General features: G+C 37.2%; 1 protein-coding gene across 7 annotated transcripts in view; it reads right to left on the reverse strand.

Annotated features, from left to right (window-relative positions):
• Positions 1 to 18,091, reverse strand: part of fat1a (FAT atypical cadherin 1a) — a 100,108-nt gene extending 82,017 nt beyond the window's left edge. For all 7 annotated transcript variants that reach the window (XR_003674736.1, XR_003674738.1, XM_028456440.1 and 4 more), the window contains exons 1-2: positions 17,958 to 18,091; positions 13,035 to 16,324 (exon numbers count right to left, since the gene is read on the reverse strand). Coding sequence is in view for 5 of the 7 variants with exons in the window: in XM_028456440.1 (XP_028312241.1) it covers positions 13,035 to 16,296 (3,262 nt within the window). In the remaining 2 variants the exon portion in view is untranslated. The remainder of the gene's footprint in view (positions 1 to 13,034; positions 16,325 to 17,957) is intronic.
• Between the last annotated feature and the right edge of the window lie 3,112 nt (positions 18,092 to 21,203).

Consider the following 21,203-nt stretch of genomic DNA (forward strand, 5'->3'; position numbering starts at 1 on the left):
TACTGAAAAAAAATCAATTTGTGCGGGGCCTGTGAATGCCCTAATAACAGATTCCCGATTAGCTATGCACTAGAAGAACAAGAAGAACAATAATACAGAAATCCAAGGTTTTCAAACGCCGGAAGAGAGCTGGTAAATGTGTATCATTATCATACTATCATATCATATTATCCATTAAGTACTCAGAGTCTCATTATCTCACCAAGCAAAAAGACACATAGCAATGTCCGAGAAGAGAAATAAACATTAACAGCGTGACAACTGCCGAAACATACAACAGGTGCAATTACAACTTGGTTTACTACTTACTGATGCACAATGATCACAGAACAGCCATAGCACCACTAAATATGTACAGGTATGTCACAAGGAACTGAAATTGATCTGTTAGCAGTTTTCACTATAATTAATTTATCCCTGATTAGAGCTTTAACAATTTAACATTTCTATTACACAAGGTGGTGGCATTTTATCTTCAATGACTGAAGATAGACCAGGAAATCTATGGAAACCAAAAGATGTTTTTTTGGCCAAATTAAAAAGATGATACATGATATTTCTCATTTTCATTTTGTCACTGAAGTTGAAAAGAGCATTATGAGGAGTTTGTTACAAAACAGTCATAATCATAGTTCACAAAACAGTGATGAAAAATGAGAAGAGACAAATTATGGATAATTACTAATTATTCTGACATGCACTAATTAAGTAGGTTATCTTGGACAAATGCTGGCAGAATGGCAAAAAATAAAAAAAGAACGAGAGCAGATAAGGTTCATGAGTGACCAATAGCCAGGTTGGAAAAGTGGAGAACTACACTATAATTATCAATAGCCTGATATCCTTAGTTGAATCTGGATCAAAATATAGACATTTAGAGATTTAAAAGGGTTAGTAAAGTTTCAGAATTGAACTTAGAGAAACCAGAACACCTTTAGTAGTTTGTTATAATCATAAACAATAGACTTGCTGAAAAAATTGAACCATAACTTGTGTTGTGGCCTAACAGACAAGGAAAAAATCAGTTGAAGACAAGCAAAGATTCCAAAAGAAGAGAGTAAAAGAGAGAAAGAACAGAAAGTAGGGCTGGGCGGTATGACCAAGAAGGTATATCACAGTATTTTTCTAAATTCTAATGGTTTCACAGTATATGACGGTATCTTTTTTTTTCATGCATAATCAGGTGTTCACAGCATTTTCTACTGGTTGAGAGAGGAATAGGAATTACAAATTGCAATCCTTTGCTCTCTTTTTTTGTGTATTACTGCTGAATTGCCAACATGCTAAGCTAACCGTGCCTCAGTGTCCGTGAGTGTTGTTCTCCTGTAGCAATGGCATGCGCATGCAGGCACATGCTCACATGCAGCTTCAGAACTTTCAATTGACTTTCTTATCCATTTACACGTATGATTTACACCACAACTAACACCAGAGCGCTACTGTTTACCTTCCTATTTAGAAGTGCAACATTGAAAAGGGTCCTGTCTGAAACGCGGCGGAGCGTAAAGTTCTGAAAGTAGTGTAATCAAATACACCGGTAAGGCGGTATATTAAAAATTCATATCAGAACGAAAATATATACCAGTATTCAGTATGAACCGGTACTACTTCCCAGCCCTAATTTAAAGTTTGAACACACTCATGCTTTAAGGATGTTGGCGTGCGTGTAAATGGTTAACTTTATAGTCGTCAACTTCTAGTCAACTGCCAAAAAGACGTTGGTTTTTATTTGTTTTAACAGTGATGTAATAATTAACAGCAGCATTGATCTGTTTTAGAAAACTGTGAGTGATAAAGTAGTCGACTAGTCGATAAGGAAACATCATTGTAGTCGACAAGGAAAATAAATTGCTGGCAACATCTGTCGCTTGACAGCTGAGATAAAAGTCATTGTATTGCTGAAACTTTTTTCTTTTTTCTTTGCCTTTCTTTAAAGCAGAACCTAAATATTCAAAACTCATTTGATAAGCTATTGAGCACCACCTCTTGGTAAATACTTCCTAACAATGCATATGTGAATAGGAAAAAAAATCTGTTGCCACACCCACGCCATAAACCTCATATGCCAACTGGATCAGACTAAACCTGCCCTTTGGCCACAAAAAAAAACTCAATCACGCAACTGCTTTGGACTGCATTCTGCTTTTTCCCCTTACCTATTGCTTTTCCTTTTGGCTAATTGTTTTAAGCCCACGGCCATTAGGGAGACTCAGAGTCGGACTACTACTACAAATACAAGTGATGTTAACTAGTTAGTCAACAGGTAGTTTATAAACAGTTGATTCTATAAAAACTTACACTGACTTTTAAAAAAAGTTTAAATCCAATTCCTTGTATTCCATAATTAAAACTCAACTTAATTTGCTCATTTTAAAACATTACTGACACTGATTGATTGTCATCTTAGATTATAAAGACCAAATTCGATACAGCAACCTTTTCCTAAGGGTTCTTTCTGCTTTGAACTTTATTATATCGCTCTAACTTCCCAACATTCCTCAGCCCTCTCAGACCTCCAGCTCACATGCTTGCATAAACTTTCTCAGCGCCCCTCCTCCCATCCTTCTCTTTCCACAGCCCTGGCAGAATGTTTCAAATTCCTCCACCTTCTTGTGGGATTGTCTGATACAACCACATTTCCGGAAAACCTTTGACATTGGTTAAAAAGTACACCTAAACAAAGAAAGAGTCGGTTGTTGTTTTGAATGTAAATACATGTCTATTAACTCAAGTTTGCTTTTGTTTTGTTTTTTTAATCGGTAGTTTTAACAAAATAAGATGACATGGGTTTGCTTAATTCAGGTCTCCTCGGCACACATTTTGCCTATTGTCTGATCCTAATTGTTGTCCACATGTTGGCCATTCAAAGCAAACATCCTTTGAAAAATGACAGAGTTAATGCATACTGAATGAGACATGGTTAATGAAAAGAATAAACAAATACCATTAGATGTGGCTTTGATGGTGGCATGTTTTTCTAAATCATATTATGCATCCTGCATGCGCCCCATGTAGCAATCATGTACTGAACAATTACAGATTGTTTTACTTTCCAACCAATAGTTTATTTTATTTCTTATTTTTATATTATTCTGATGCCTAGGCTGATAATCAATGTTATGGAAAGGTTGCTAGTACTTTGAACTAGGGATGCACCAAAATGAAAATATGTGCCCGAAGCTGAAGCCGAATAAAATATAAATGCTTGGCCGAATACTGAATAAAGAATGCGGTTTTTCACAATTTATTTAATAGTGCATAAATAGCCTAGAATAAATTTAAATAATAATATATAAAGGTTTTTTAAAGAAAGTAAATGTTTGAATATTCTGACATTTTGGAAATGTTCTGGTAGCCTTTGCTTTTCAAAAAAAGCACAGCAAAGTTTTTCATTTATATTAGCCCTTCAAATAAAACAAAACATGCATTCAAAAAAAACTAAAGTGCATTAAAGGGGAGTTATGATGAAAGAATCACTTTACAATGGTTTTGCTACTGTGATATACATCCCTTTAGCCTCATTCAGAGGGTCAAAGTTGAAACAGTTCTGTTTCCTCCCTCCATTGTTATTCCACTTTTGTAAAGTCAGCTTTAAATGGGCAAGTTGGATTTTGCCCAAGTTGGCAGGTGACGTCACCAAACACGCCTCCTAGAATATGAGCTCCTCCCTCTCCAACTATCCAACAGCTAAAACAAACACTGTGGTTCAATATAGAATATATATTATACTTTATTGCCATATATGTAAATTCAAACTGCAATACTGGACGCCCAAACTGCACTACTATTTCTGCTGCCGATCGTGTTGGGAGTCAGTGCTTGGAGCCACGGACCCATTGTTTACACACATCAGTTGTTAGCACTCTGTGCTAATGCTAAACCAGTCTATGCAGCGAGACCCGGTGTAGTGTAAGGAGGAAACGATGGAGATGTTTTCGGATTCGTGGCTCACAGCACAAACAACAAACTCGATTGTGGAACTGGACGGCTTCCAACTTTCATGTGGACGATGGAGAGCGGTAAGCGGAAAGGAGAGAGTTTGGCTGTGTTTGTGTGTGGAAAGGAGGAGCTGCTGCTGCTCTGCTCCTGCAGCAACGCGCACACACTTTTCCAACTCAAAATCACTGCACGTTGTTTGATTGCGTCATTGCGTCACACGCTACTATTCGGTCTTGCTTTTAACTCACTAAACCGAAAGCCGAATGTGGTTTTTTTTGCAATATTCGGCCGAATATATTCGGCCACCAAACATTCAGTGCATCCCGACCTTGAACTTTGTCTAGGAAGTGACAAAAGCCATGTTTTAATTTTGATTCCATGAAAAACTAGCAAATATTTCCAACTCGTCAGGAATCAATATCATCTTTTACGCAAGAGAAATTACACAAGAGTGGGTGCCAGATATAGAGGCAACGATGAAATAGTATCACACAAAAATATCTTCCATTCCATCTGCTCTGACATAATGGACAAACTGTTACAGCCTGTTGAGCTAGAGAGCCATTTCTGCTTGATGCTTGACTGAGCAGGTTATATACTATTCCTTGAAGCAGAACTGTCAGCCACCAGCTTTTGCTAGAGTATTTCATAAACTCCGAAATATGACAATAACGCAACATGAGCTGGAAAAACAATCCAAATTACACATTCACAACCAAAAAATAAATCATTTCTACATTTAATTGTGGTGTAATGTATTGTCTTTACAAACTGTTGTTGCAATTCAGTGATGAATAACTGAATTGAATGCTCTGTCTTAATATATATATATATATATATAAACATTCATTCCATTTGAGATAGCTTTTGGGATTGTGCTGACGACACAAAGCTGCTATTGTTACTGAGAACTGTGTTGTTTCAAAGATCTTCAAAAAGGCCTTGGAGAATGCCTCCTTGACTCAATATCACATTATTATATTGAAACTGTGGCACTGCCTGTTTGTTCAGATCATCATGAGACTCAGCTGCTTGCACTTCTCTATCCCATTAAGCACAATGGGTCCATCTCCAGCATCTGCATTGATCTATTTATCAATATCTATAATCTTTAATGGCACTGCCCGGCCCGCTATAAAAAATTCAGTCAACAGCAAACACTGTCTTTACTGTATTGTCTAGCATGTAGGCCACTTTTTTTGTCGTTTAAAGTTAAGGATGCAGCCAATGCGGCAGCACATTCCATGAGTGGATTTTCCAGCAAGTCGGCACTCATTAGTCCAGTGAAAGTAGCTGTATGGAGCAGAATTGTTTACCGACCATCATACCATCGGTACCGCCATGGCCAGTGTACATCTACATTAACCGAACATTCAAAATTGAGCTTCGGAAGTTGTGGGTAAAGTGATAGACTCACAGCAAGCACAGCCCACAGGATGGATGAGACGTGCTTCGTATGTAGGACGGTGTCTGTGTGCAGAAAATATGTGTGGGAGCGAGTGACTAAAGAAAGTCATACATCTGTTATATATTTGCTTTCATTCTCTATTCCTACAATAAGGTGTTTGCTTAAATAAAAAGTAAATACCGGTAATAAATTGAAGTTTCTGGACCGGAGGGAGGGAGCAGGCTCGCCTGCATTCATGGCAGGAAGAGGGTAAATTAAAGATATAATAAGGTTTCATATGTAAGATATCTCATCCAATTTGTTATAGTAAGACAGGTAACTATCTTCCTCTATCTTTATTCAAGAAAGTTGAAAATAACAAATGGCATAAAGTTGCCAAATCACATAAGGTTTGTTCAGGAGAAGTGATCGCCCCTCCGGACTCTAAGGCTAGAGCACATGGTAAAGGCAGCCTGGTTACAGTAAAAACCATAAAAGCTGTAAATAGACTGATATGCAGATGTGGTTCCGACGGAAACTAATAAAAATTCACGTAAATCTCTGTTAATCAGCACCAGAGTAGCAGCCCTCCTTCCAGCACATTCTGATTGGCTGAGTGGTTTGAAGGGCACCCCCATCAGCCAATAGCGTCTGACCTATGTCACAGAGCGGCTTATTCAAGGATTTTTACAGGAATATTGGAAATACAATCCAATGCAGGAAATACAATCCAATGCAGGACAAACAATACAATGTAATGGTGTGAAACTTAGCCAGCCAGATAAAATGATAAAACTGACGCAAAATTGATTTTAAGAACAAAGCAGCAATGTTTACAAAAATGTGTCTTTGCATCAACATCAAAAGCCGAATGCTCCTTTGGCAATTAAACAAATACATCAAACAATAGCATTGTGATGAGAGAATAATATAATATAGAATCCCTATGACGTACCCAGAGGTGAAATTAGGGTTGTTGGGTTTCAAACAACTTAACACAAGGCCTTAATTCCCTGTTCCTGATTAAATGTGCTGGGGCATATGCTTGCACTTCCTGGATTTGAAATAATTAAACAAAGATACTTGACAACTTACTGCATGATTCATTGAGGTGAATCACCCCTGACTTGTTACCAGTACTGGCTGACATCACTCCCACTCTAATCTGCAAGGTGCACTAAATTCATAAACTGGCAGTGAAAGCCTTTGAGGATCCCACACAACATGGATATAACTCAGTCCAGGATACAGGATTTACTCGCCAAGGCTAATTCTCACAGCAACCCTTTTAGCGCCACACACAAAAATGCAAGAAAGCACTAAACGGCAGGAGAGCCCCTCAACATCCTAGGTTCACAATCAATCAAAACAAGTTGCCCCGATAAAGAAACCTTTAAATAAGAAACCGAGTCAGCTTCAAAAGACATTTTTTGAAAAACTCAATTTTCCAGATATGCATCATTTGCCTTTTTAAAATATTGCACGACATGACCGCTAAATATGACAGGTCTGGAGCTTATCTTCCTACACCACAAGTGATATGGCTTGTATATTTCAGCGTGATAATATTGTCTCCCACAAAGAAAGAAGAAGCCAAAGAACAAAAACAGATAAAGACAATGACTCACTATTTACCATCTTTAAAATATTTTATTGTTTATTACTAAAATATATTGCAGAATACCAAAGACTAAAATTCAAACCATCTAATTTGTATTAATGAGCCAAGTTCATGAGGGTGCAAACCGAAAACAAAGCCTTAGGTCTAAAACTGTCTCTACCATAAACAAGAAGAGGCATGATGTACACCTAATCAATGACTGAAGATTAGTGCCACCAAAATAATCAGGCACGCCCACTAACTGTGGCACCTCCATGTTTCTTATTTAAAACCAATGGACTGAGAGGAAAAAACATATTCTTAATGAGGCAATGTGTGATTTTCATTCAGTAACTTTCTATCGACTGGGTCGCGCCTCACATTCCTCTCTTTTCCACAGTAACAGCACTCAGGCAAATACGATTTGAAGTCATGTGGCACTGTGTAGTTCAAACTGCAGTTCAAAAGTATCCCAGACATAGAAAAACTTCAAGGACTACATCCAAGCTGACCTCTATGACTTCTAATTTAAAATTACCCTTGACACAAAGAGTCGGCTAATGAGTAAGTACGCTTTATCAGCATTGTAAAGAAATTGTTTACTTGCACATGTCGACACTGAGGAAGGAAAATAAAAAAAAATATTTTTTTCATTGGAAAGGAACATTTCTTTTCTCAATTTTTCTCAAAATGTTCATGATTTGGTATCACAAAGAAGCCTTTCATAACATGTGCTGCATCAGAGTAAAAGGGCATCACATATCTTATTCAACATAATGCAAACAATACGATAGCATCTGCTTCTAACTAGTAACTACACAAAATCTTTACTTAAGCAGCATTGCCAACTGGATTATTCAAGCCTAAAGGTTATTATTTCTTATTTCTTCAGGTTACACTAAATCTAAATCCAAGAGGCAACTTTTTAATACAGCTATGAAAGCATAGTCCAAAATGTTCACCTATTCTTTTTAAATATCCAAATGGAAAAAAAAAAAAAACAACAAAAAAAGAACCCATGTCTCTTCTTTACGGTTGGACATAAAAATACTCAGTGAGCTGAACCCACATTAGGTTTTGGCCTTCCATATTTCTAATTGAAGAATTATAAAAGCAACTAGTCACATGACTATTTTTTTTTAAAATTCATACTATCAAAATAGTATTTACTAGAAAGGATGTGAGTCTTTGGGTGTCTTATGATTTGATTCGATTCGATTCCGATTCTTAGGGTCACGATTCGATTAAAAATCGCTTCTTGATTCAACCGATTTTCGATTCAAAAATTGATACAATGCATAATGTGTTTAAGCAAATTATGGCATCAAAACAATACAGTTTGTATAAGATCATTTTAAATAAACTGATTCCAATAATGTAATCAAACAAAGGTGAACATAAGACAAAAGGTAACATTTATTTATGCTAAACAAATGAAAAATAACTTACTGTACAAGAAATAACTTGCAGAAATAAAAGCTTAGGCCAAATGCCCCTTTCTTCGAGAAGTAAGTCTCAACTCTCATTGACTACAAGAATTGCATAATTGCTTTTGTCCTGTACTTTGTCTATTTTTTTATTGTTGTTTTGGTTTAACAAAAATAGATTTTTGAAGTTTATGAATTGATTCAGAATTATAGATGATTAGAATCGTGATTCGTATGTGAATCGATTTTTTCCCCCACCCCTGTTTAATAGCAATCTCTATTTCCTGAGGTTAGAAACAAAGTTAAGCAGTGAATTATTAAAGTGATGAAGAGCAAGCAGAAAAGGCTGCACTCATGCCTCTTGCTCAGACCTCCGTGCAGCTGCCAAGCTGCGCTTTTTAATCGATCAGGGCACAGTTTCCTGACTTGCACAATTGTTGTTAGATGTTGCAACCAAAGGAAAATGAATAGACACTAACTCAGAGACAATAAAAAATATTTTACTATTCCGACGACTGCTTGATATAAGGTGTGTCAGGCAGAGTGAAGCTCATGTACTTTGATAAGTGTAAGACTTTTATTACTAGTCTGTTTCACTGTCAAAGTTGACCTGAAATGGGTTCATGTCATTTTCACCTCAATATTGATGTATTGAATGTGCTGACGATTTTTTTCTCATCCATTGCCATCATTTTTTGCTATCAACGTGACAGGAAATATGCCTATGTTTAAATAGGCGTGTAGTTTAAAGCTGACAAATTCCTGATATTTCTAAAAGTACGGACATACATACACGCTGTAGAGCTTAACTAGATGATATTTCAACCACAAAGTCAGCAGAGCAGCACCTTAACTCACTGACTGCCAGCCATTTTCAGAACAGCAACCCCCCTCACTGCCAGACATTTTTGGAGCATTTTGACTGATTTTGAAGATCCACAGAATATTCTGTACTATGACTATGTAAAATCCAAAACCAGATTCTGAAAGAATAAGCTCTCTGCTTTTATTAGAAAAAAAATAGTTTCTAGCTTGTCTCGTTCTTCCATAATCAGCAGTTGAATAGTAAGTTTCACACAAAATGCCAGTTTCTGAGCAAAACGCTGAGAAAAATGTCACTGTCACTGTCAGTGACTTTGAGGCTAATGTTTTTTGCTTTAGTGACACCTCGACACCTTCTATAAAACAACACTGAGACTGGGCTTTTGTTGGCAAAATTCTTATTATTTTGCTATCTGGGTCAGAGTTGTATGGTACCCTTGACCTATTTTGGCCTTCCTCCATGTCTCGGATCTTGGCTATCGGAACGGGACACCCCTAATAAGCACCAATCCTTAAACACATTGATTAACGTATAGAGCCCCAACATGTAAAATAGTCATTGCCACTAATGGCAAATACTTGTAATAATAATGACATCATTGATGTACTTCTCAAGATTTAGGCAAAATGGAAAGAAACAGACAATAAAAAATCTAAAGTTGTTGATGTATAATATTAAATGGTTGTCCAAGGCCATCTAAGTATTTGAAATTGATACATTTCACAGACTTGCAGAACAAACGGCATTCAAATGTTGGTGCCATTGTACGGATATTCAAACATGATTACAAAATAAGAGAGTTAAAGATAGCAACGAATTCTAGCCTGAAGATCAGATTTTATTTTTAAATACATTTTTACTTCCACTCCATGTATAAACAACTATGAGTAAACCTGGCCATCAGAGCAATGAGTGGTAATTTTGGTGTATGGCATGGGAAGGGGCCCAGAGGAGTATCAATAATAGGAGTACGCTTAAACTGAGATGGCATCATGCCAGTGACCACAGAGCTTTTAATAACATGGGAATGTCTGGACAAACAGTTGCCATGGACTCTTGGGCAAGTTAGACAGAAGAACTTTTTTGTAAAATAATGTATTTAATCTTAAAGAAAATACACCCTTGTTTTGAAACTAGCAGTCAAGCAGATAAGAAGCACGGTGAATTTGCTACTTTATAAAAATAAATGTATGTTGAAGATTTGTTTGTTGCTAACATAGTATTATTACCGTGTTATAGTGGAAATCTCAAAAGGGAACGCTTAAAGAAAGAGTAGTGATTGATACTGCAGTGAAAAAAAACTAAAAATTGCAACACAATTAAAGGGTATGCAACACAGTGGTTTTCGCCAAACATATGTGCATGGGTTGATGGTTAGTATTGGCATTGAGTGAAACTTCAGTGGGTTTCTTTAACTCCATCTAACGCTGAAAAAAATAAATACAGAAGAAGTGTGACAACTACTTTTTTTCTCACACGACATACAGTACATTCATTTTCCAATTTTAAACTACTTTATAGCAAAACAGTAAAAAAGGAGGAAAAAACTTGCTTGTGCAGCTGTAGCGGTTATTACATAGCTGAGAGTGTTTTCCTTTTAGTAATATATTTTAAATGCATATGGTCACCCAAGAAATAACTCCCTTCATCTAGTAAAATCATAGGAGGGGCATTATCACCTTGGGTTGCATTCAGTTGTCTACTTACAGAGCTCACATATAATCCATAATAACAGACTAACCCAAGAAAATATCTTTATTACACCTCCTGAAGATCAAGTAGATAGTAATTAGGTAGCTGATTAAACCAGACACCTGTTGTGGGTGCCCAATACAGGATTTCAAGGTATCATCAAAACACTAGTTACAGCCCTGCATGTAGACCCATCAAGAATCCTGAAGTACATTAGTACTGATACAGGTCAGTAGACCACCTACTACTTACTGTAAATGATTACATTTGTATGTATTTTATTCATTTACATGTGTTATATGTTGAAAAATAGCCACAATATGATCTTTTACTCTCCAATGTTATCCATCAATACCTTTGAAAATGTAATTAAATGCAGCTTCTAAACAAATACTTAACTCCCCATTGGGAAAAAAAACTCATTCTAATGCTCCCAACAACATCCACACAGTAAATAACCCTATTGGAAAATAAAAACTAGGTTGATTAGAACAAAACACATGTACTATAGCTGATAAATCATTATTAGCCAATATATTTGGTCCAATTACCGTTTCCAATAGCACAGCAACTAGCTAAGCCAACAAAAGGCAGTCTCAGTTAAATTGGTTGCCACATAAACCATACCACCGTCAGTGGACCACAAACTGTATTCCAGTATTGCAAAAATTCCTTTGCACTTTGTTTTGTTGGATGGTATTCAAAAAGTTCAGTGACTGCTGAAGAATTAGTAGAAAAAGAATAGATGACACAAATTCAAAAGATGAAACAAAGGTATTAGTTTTACTGTTATTTGTTCATATAATATAATGTGATTACCTTTTTGAATTCTTCTAAAAAGGACTTTTAGAATAGATCTCTACAAAACTTTGAAATTAGGGGGAAATGTGACTGATTTTATGAATTGTAGAAGTGTAAATTTGTCTCTTTATAGGGGAAAAATCCTTGTCAGTGTATGTCACCAGCCAATAATAAATGTTCTTTATGTCATATGGACAACATTGATGAGTGTTAGACATGTAAGTAGGTAATTTGCTTTCTATCATAAATATGGCTTTCCTAGCAATTTTTAAATCTTTTTTACATAAGGTCCATGTGGACACCATAATCTTTTATTAATAAATTATCTTAATATTTAGCCAAAACCTAAAGAAAAACAAATACATGGATTAAATTCTTAATTGCTGCAGACACACAATATAGTTGAAATTTGTGTGTCTTGTAAATTCAATCAAACTAAATTTCATATACTATGGTAGTTTTTGATGGTTAAACAAGCACCTCTTCTTGGCGAGCTTTTAAGGTAAAATGATCAAACAGTAGCACATACACGTTAAATAGTTACTGAATTGATAACTGACTGGTTAATTATTTTAATCAAAGTCTTAATTTACCACATGGCACATAGATTGGATGCCCAACATGATAAGTGACATTTAAAAGTTAATGTAGAGCCCTGCTTTGAGATCACATGTTATGCCAGAGAAAAAAACCCCACTTCATAATGCATAGTTTCAAAGCCTTATTTAAACATTAAATATGTATCATCCAGGGGGAATTTAATTTGAAGCAGTGGAAGTTTCACATTAAAATGTCAAAGAATGCAGATGCCTTGGTTAAAAGGGAGGGCAGAAAGCCAAGGAAAACACAGCTACCTCAGGTGATTGCAAGCTTTGGGGTGAAGACACCCAGAATTTTAAACAGTCAGTTTCTAATAGGAGTCAGCAACTGAGTGTGAAATCCTACATTTTCTCAGACACATAAACATCTGAGATATCATGGTGCAGCAAAGGTCTACTCCTGGAGACAGTTTTTTCAGAGCAGTGATGTGTGTGCCTGTTTGAACCTTAGACAATATTGGAAAACTTGCCACATTGCTGTAGTTTCAAAGATGACAAATCACAGAAGCATCTCATTAGTATCACATAAACTACTCAGGAATATAAACAAAGGGCTGAGTCTAACTTTTCCTGTCACTACTTTTTCCAAAGAAGAAAAATGAAACTCATTGCATAGGACATTCCCTTGCCTCATCATTCCACACAGCAATGTATGCCAATAAATGCAGTTTTGTTGCCTAATAACTCAATATTTATGGATGTCAGACTACCATGGGATTGCTGCAAGCATAAACAAAGTTTATAGGATGTATAAATAGAAACTCACCTGTTTTCTCATCAATGGAGAAAATTCCCAGGCCCGATCCGTCTCGTATAGAGTACTGTATCTCTCCGTCTCGTCCTTTATCTTCATCTTCAGCTCTTACTGTCATCACAGAAGTCCCAATAAGCGCATCCTCCTTGATAAATCCCTTTTCCATAAATGATCGGAAAAAAGGTCTGTAGAGATTCTCGTTCACGTCCACCACGTCCACCTCAATGAAGCAAGTGGACGACAGAGAAATGGGTTTTCCTTTGTCTTTAGCTTTTGCTGTCAGATTATAAACCTGCTTGGTCTCATAATCCAAATTTTTAACGATCCGCAGCGCACCGCTGAGTTTGTCTACTTCAAAGTTTCCATCTCCGTTATCAATGAGGGTGTATCGTACCTGACTGGAGGGTCCAATATCAGGGTCATGTGCCTCCAGCCACATGATTACAGTACCGATAGGAAGGTCCTCCCGCACTTTTACACGGTAGTTAGGGGGAACAAATTTAGGTGGATTATCATTCACATCTTCTAGGGTGATTTTAAGTGGCACAGTGGACACTAACTGAGGGTCACTCACTGCTTGGTCCTGTGCAGCAATCTTCAGAATATAAACTGGATGGCGTTCACGATCCAGCGGCTTTGTCACAGTCACTACACCAGTTTTCTCATTAATTGTGAAATGATCCGTCCCTCCCAAGATTGAATACTTGACAACTCCATTATCACCTTGATCCTTGTCTGTTGCGTCTACCTGTATTATTTCTGTCCCCACAGGAGTGCTCTCACTTATTTCAGCTGCGTAAGAGTCTTTTAAAAACTGAGGGCTATTGTCATTAGCATCTAAAATTTTTACATCCAAGAGACGTGATGAGGATTTTTGTGGAACGCCAAGATCATAAACTGTAATGTTGAGAGTGTAGTGATCCGCTATTTCCCGGTCTAGAGGAGAGTAAATCATGAGCCATCCGCTTTCCATATCTACAATGAAGTGGCTTTCCGTGTCTCCTCCTGAAATAACATAGACCAGTTTTCCATTGAAGCCACTATCAGAGTCTGTGGCACTCAAATGAACAATCCGGGCGCCCGCAGAAAGGTCCTCTTTAACCTCAATAACAATCGGAAAAGACTCTGCAAATTGAGGAGAGTACCGGTTAACAGAATGGATATCCATAAAGTTGTCATCTAGCTCAGTGAGCGTGTGGATTTTGCTACCCAGCAGGAGCTTTTCAGCCAACATGGTAGCCACACCGGTTTCCACACATTTTATCTGGACGGCCTTGCGTGCAGTGATAACCGTTATGTTGATGATCAGAGGGTGAGTCTCGTGTTCGCCATCACTTGCAATGATGTGTAAATTATGAAAAGACACTTTTGCTGCCTCCCCCTCGGTCAGTGTGTGCTTCAGTGTCAGGATGCCAGAGTTTGGATTTAGTTCAAACAAATCCAGATCATTTCCTGCTTTAATGTTGTACCGTACAAGTTGAAGTTCATCAGCATCTATCGCAGACGCGGTTGTGATCTGCTCTCCTACACCATGATCTCGTGGAACGATCACTTCACAGTCCACATTTTCAAACAGAGGCCTATTATCATTCAGGTTATTTAATGTTATGGTGACTGATGCCTCCACTTCCCTTCGGAAAGGGGATCCCCAATCAGATGCCCTAACCTTGAGATTGTAAATTCTGGGCATTAGCTCATAATCCAGGACCTCGGAGGTACTTATCACCCCAGTAAAATAATCAATGACAAATGGCTGGGGGTTAAGGTTAGTAATGCTATATGTCACATAGCCATTCTCTCCGCTGTCTAGATCAGTGGCTTTCACTGTTAACACACTCGTCCCGACGGGCACATTCTCATCGACACTGGCCTTGTAAGATGTCTGCTGGAACTCAGGTGCATTGTTATTTACATCAATCACATCAACAATCACTTTTGTTGATGCCTTTTTGTCGCTCGTGATCACTTCTAGCTCAAAGTGTGAGGTGATATCAGCATTGATTGGCCCTGCGACGCTTATCAAGCCAGTATCTGGATTTATGGCGAACCTGCTCTTGTCAAATTTGTGTCTAAAAGCATACTTTTGTTGCAGATACTTTGGCACAGCTGTTACCATAGTTACAGGTGTGTGAAGAGGGGCAAATTCACTCAGATTTACTCTGTAAATGGCCTTTTCAAAGATAGGAGGTCCCACTTTAAACTGCGGAGAAGTGACATGTACCAATTTTGCAGATGAAAACTGAGGGGGGTTGCCTTTGTCCTTAGCCTGTAGAGTCAGGTTGTATCCATATAGCTGGCTATCCCAGTCTACATCTTTTACAGCTTTGATTTTGTACTCCTTGCTCCCGGGGCTTGTTCTTACAGCTTTGAACTGCTGGAGAGGATCACCGGCCACGATGCTCAATGACGCAATTTCTCCGTTTGGTCCCTGGTCGTTGTCCTCCACCGTCACAATGGCGTATGTTGGGTCATGGTTTGCATCGGACGGTTCCAAGGTCACTGCTGTTATTACAGGAGCGTGCTCATTAGCCTGTTCCACCCGTACAGTGAGTTTGGCCATGCTACTGAAGCCACTGCTGCCGTAGAGCTTCATCCCCCTGTCCACAGCAAGGATCTCCAACTCGTAAAGCTTGGTCTCAGAGTAGTCTAATTTACTGGTAAGAGTCACCACACCGCTTGTTGGATGTACCGCAAACATGTCTGTCCACGCTCTGAAACTATAATAGTATTCTCCATTCGTACCAATATCGGCATCAGTGGCCGTAACCTTTGCCACACTTGTGCGTATGGCCGTGTTCTCTAGTAGAGAGATGCTGTAGGATGTTGGAGAAAAAAGCGGCCTCAGATCATTAGTGTCCAGTACCTGCACTTTGACTCTGGTACGACACTCTAGGTTAGTATTCCTCTCTGAGGCTTTAACAGTCAGCATGTAGTGGTCCTTAACCTCCCGATTCAAAATGGCAGTGCTGCCTCCTTTGGTCCTTATTCGAAGAAAACTGAAATCTCCCAGCAGGTAGTCTTCGGCTTTGAATAGGTTTTCATTATCCCCAGAGATGATTTTGTACCGTATCTCCCACGCTGGCTCCGTGATATAGATCCCCATCTTAGTGTGACTCTCCAAGTACGTTTTAGCAGCAGAGTTCTCATATATGGTGGCATTGTAAACTGAGTGGGTGAACTGCATGGAGGCAGCCCTAGACATCCTTTGGTTCGCCGCGCAGCCAAAGCTGAGCTGCAGGAGCAGCAAAAGCAGTAGAACCAAATGCTTCCCCATTATCGTACCGTGATCTTAACAGAACCACCTGCAAAACACAAGCACGGACACGTTTCAGTGACACATTCAAAAATATATTTAGATATGAAATTGCAATAAAAAATCTAAATTAGCTTTGCTTTTTTATTCCTGCATTTTCAGTAAAGGTCAAAATAAACTGCGGAGAAAACATTGCTACTTTCTCTATCTCACTTAGTCCAAAACACCTTGAAATGTCAAGACAAGTAAGAGCAAGGCTGATAAATAGCTAAATAGGTTCCGGCGTGGAAATAGGATGAAGCAGAGCAGTCAGTCAGGTGACAAGATCTAAGACAGCTCTGCACAAGCCAGATGTCCGCTCGATGTGCAATCCACAACCATCAAAAAGGTTTTTTTTTTTTTTATATATATATATATATATATATATATATATATATATATATATATATATATATATATATATATATATATATATAAGGCATCAGCAATACGCAAACATTTATTTTTTATTAGTGAAAGAATATACCTCACTTTTTTAGACAATAATGAGACCTCCACATCATTTATATTCCTTATTGTGTTTCAGCAGATAGAAAAGCAATATTGTGTGATATAATAACACTGTGAAACTGTGGTAACAACGGTAAAATATATATATATATATATTATTTTTTATTTTATTTTTTTAAGTCAATACTTTGTACAACAGGCAGGAAAAACAAGCTGTAGTAGTAAATCAAAGTCAACGGCGCTCTCATCGAAACACAATATGTATTAAAGTGTGCACCGATGACTAAAGGACTGCTTCAAACTCCACATGTATTCGTTTTGCAGTGGTTTTACAGCTTCTGTTCCCCCTCTCTGTGTGGGAGTCCAGTACAAAGAAAAATGTCTGCACACAGCCGAGCTCCGTTTGAAAAGATGATCTCAAACTTACATTATTTACTTTGGGTGTGTGTGAAGAACCCACACAGCGGTTTAGTTATTAATGTTTTATGTCGGGTTAATAAATAACTGCAGGGCACCAATCACTTCAAGTCTCAAAGCATCGCCTGCAGGTACAAAAGAACCAGCTGCTTCTAATCGACTCCTGGAGGAAAGAAAAAGAAAAAGAAAAGGGGAAATAGCCGAAAAGTTGTGCGTGCTTTTTTTTTTTCTCCACACATACATAAAAACCATTGTTCGCATTTGAGAGAGAAGTGATACGAGTTTTTTTTTCTCTTTTTTTTCTTAAGACGAAACTTTATTCTCAGGCTATTTAAGTTAAGAGCTTTGAGTGTGGTTTCCAAACCCATCCCCCAACAACCACAGCCGTCCACTTCTTGAAACGATGGCAGCGCTGAGCAAAGATTGGCTTGTGGGAGAAAAGGAAAAAAAAAAAAAAAAAAAAATAGCCACACGTACGTTTCCGACGATGAACTAGCTCCAGATAAACTCGAATGAATATTATTTTTTAAAACACACGCAACACAAACACAAAAAAGTCTGAAAACTGATGTTTAAACTTTCTCTTCCCGAGATTTAATACAAACTTATCCAACGGCAGCAGCAGCAGCAGCGGGTTGCTTTCACTACAATGGGAGAAGACCTAACCTATGTCAACTTTTTTTTTTGACGCGTTGGAGAAAAGATAAAATAAAAAAAGGCTGGTTTTAAAAAAAAAAAAAAAAGAGCAAACATACCTCTTCTCTTATTACGCTGGTGGGTTGGGAGGTTTTGCATGTGGTTTATGTAGTCCAAATCTCGGCATGGTAGTAATACATGGACTTCTCTGCCCTCTCCGTTACTCCATCTGCCAGCGGCGGCGTCAGGCAGCTCTCTCCCTCTCTCTCTCTCCCTCTCTCCCTCCCTCTCTTTGGAGCTGCCCGGTATCTCTCCGCGCTGCGCACGCCCGGAACTACTTGGAGCAGCGGGGAGGATGAAACCCACGGCAGCGGAAGGCGGTCTACTTTTACATGAAATCTCTTTAAAAAGCTCCCACCGCCTGCCTAAACCCATTAGTTCTCCTCCTGCTTCACTTTAGCCAACTATGCATAATCGTTTAAGGACATAACCTCTGGGGTTCTACTAGTTCTTCTTTCTCTACAGCCGTCACATTTGTTTTAGTTCAGCGCAATCATGAATTTAGCCAACAGAAGGTCTAAACTAAATATTTCTATAAAGTCAGTGCAACAGTTCAAAACATTTTTTTTGCTTTACTCATACATCACATATTATCCGGAAGAGTATTAGGGCCACAGAAAGAAAGGGGGAAAAAATTTGCAGGCTAAAAAAAAAAAAGCGAAAAATTCGAAATAAAGTCTAGATTTTTTTTTTTTAAGGTAAAAAAACGTCGATATTTTTTAGGGCCACTGAATAAAATAAATAAATATCTGAGATTTGAATTTTTAAAAAAAACTTCATTCACTTCAAGAAAAAAGTCGAAAATCGATGTCAACTTTTTTTTTTCATTATGCTGACTGTGCAAAATGCCTGCCAGGTAGTTTGAGGAACTGGTTAAATTATACTTTAGAATAAATACGGATGACTGTTACTTCAAAGTGCAAAAACTGCGACTCTGCTTACGTGCTTCTTCATATGATGGTTAGTATCCCTGATGAGGAGAATACATCATTATTCGTCATGTGCTTTTTTTCAAATTTTATAGAATGTGTCATTTGTTTGGATTATCTTTCCAGGAACTAACAGTGTTTTAGTCTGATTCAGTCTGCCTTGTTAATTATATTCAGCATTCCGACTGTATAAAAATGGAGAAGATTTAGGATGTCCAATTGTGTCCTGGCTTACAAAATCTTTAATGGATACGATAATGGTAAGTATAGTTTAACCAGTTCCTCAAACAGGCATTTTGTACAAACAGTCAACATAATGAAAAAAAAAAATTCGATTTTGGACTTTTTTCTTGAAGTGCATGATTTTTTTTTTAGCTTCCCGATTTTTTTTCTTCTTCTGTGGCCCTAATACTCTTCCATACTTATTGTCACCAGGGTTGGGGTCAAATATAATTGTATTGGCGTAATTGATGATAAAATACGTTTATGGAGTAATTATGAATTTGATTTTTAATTGTATCTGTTGCTGTCATAATCGTAATTAAATTGTAATTGAGTATAGATAATTCACTATGTAATTGTAATTGCCATGAAAATTCTCTAAAAAATGTCAATTATAATTTAAGAAAGTGTCTATTTGTATGGTTGTCGTACAGACAACCCCTGGTGCTATTGGTACGGTTACCAAAGTACAAGTACGTAGCATTTTAGGGTTAGGATTAGGTTTAGGGTTAGGGTTAAGTTATAACCCGATATTGCAACAATTTTTAGGGTTAGGGTTAGAGTTAGGTTTAGGGTTTAGGGTTTAGGGTTTAGGGTAAGGTTTGGTCTTAGTCACGTGACCTAAACTGTCCAAATTGGGGCGCTGCGTATGGATAGAATGTCGGTATAAAGATATGGCAACCGTACGGATAGCCACTGCCATATTTTATTTTATTTTGTAATTATTTTTACTAAATATTTTAAACATTTTAACTGAACAACAAACAAGCGATATTATTATTAATGATAAATCAATTAATTCGGAAAACTGATTTTTTATTTTTTTTTACTGACTACAATGCTCCATCGTAATAAATAAAAGAGGAAAGGAAAAAAAGTAAGTCAAAAGTATTAAAACCTGTATTTTCCATGATTAAAAAGCCTAACAAGATAGGAAAGACTTTCTGCAGATAAAAATAATTTTAATTTAATTATAATTGGAAAAAATGCTGGTGACTGTAATTGTAATTGAATTGTAATTGAAGACGTAATTGTAACTGAAAAATGTAATTGACCCCTAACCCTGCTTATCACTAAATAAAAACATGCGTACAATTAATCAATCTGCACAATTCCTCGATTTGATTCAGATTATTAAAGTCTCGATTCCAATTCAAACCAATTTTTGATTAAATTGTCGATTATCGATTCAATTTGCGAATATTGCTAATGATTGATCTTCCATGAAACATCAGTCAGCTGCTGAATTATTTGACTTTTCTTTTGAGTAACACATTCACAGCACCTTCGCTATAATGATACATTTGATTTATCATGCACTTTCCATTTAAAACACATTTCTAAATATTATCTACAGTATACTCGTGTAATTGAAATAGTGCGCACGGTGGTGATAGCACGTCTTCCTCACAGCAAGAAGGTCCTGGGTTCAAGCCCTTGGGTGGGCACTTGGGTATTTTCCATGTGGAGTTTGCATGTTCTCCCCTACTTTTCATAGGTTTTTTTCTGTGTACTCCGGTTTCCTCCCACATTTTGAAAACATTACTGTCAAATGGAGTCTATAGATTAGGAGTGTTTGGGAGTGTGAGAGGTTGTCTGACTGCATGTATAATATTGCCTGGTTTGTATTACAGTTTGGAAAATTTAAATAATTAATTATTTGAAATTCAAGAATCAATTCACAAATTTAAAAAAATAAATATGAGCGATCTATTACTGATTGTTTCCACTACCTCTATAGTGTACAATAACATTTGATTTATTTCAATTGGTTTTTTTTACACTCAAACTGACACTGCAAATTGGTAGTGTAAATCATATTTATTTTTTATTTTACCAGGTGGTCTCATTGAGATCAATATCTATTTTACAAGAGAGACCTGGAATAACAAACAATTACAAATAGCAGACAGTGTTAATATTGTCGACCAAAGCTTTCATCATAGTTTTCATCCACTATATTTTGACAGTGACAGAAACTATACTTATATGACTAATTAAAGAATACACGTGAATGACAATTAAATAAAAATGGTTATTTTTGTCAACTAATGAAAACTAAACTATATTGTGCACATGGAACAAAGTCCGATAACAACTAGGTTTCTTTTTTGGAATGTAACCAATCAAAACTACTTTTGTTACATGGAAGGC

Source organism: Gouania willdenowi, chromosome 1 (assembly GCF_900634775.1).
Source record: "Gouania willdenowi chromosome 1, fGouWil2.1, whole genome shotgun sequence".
NCBI lineage: Eukaryota > Metazoa > Chordata > Actinopteri > Blenniiformes > Gobiesocidae > Gouania > Gouania willdenowi.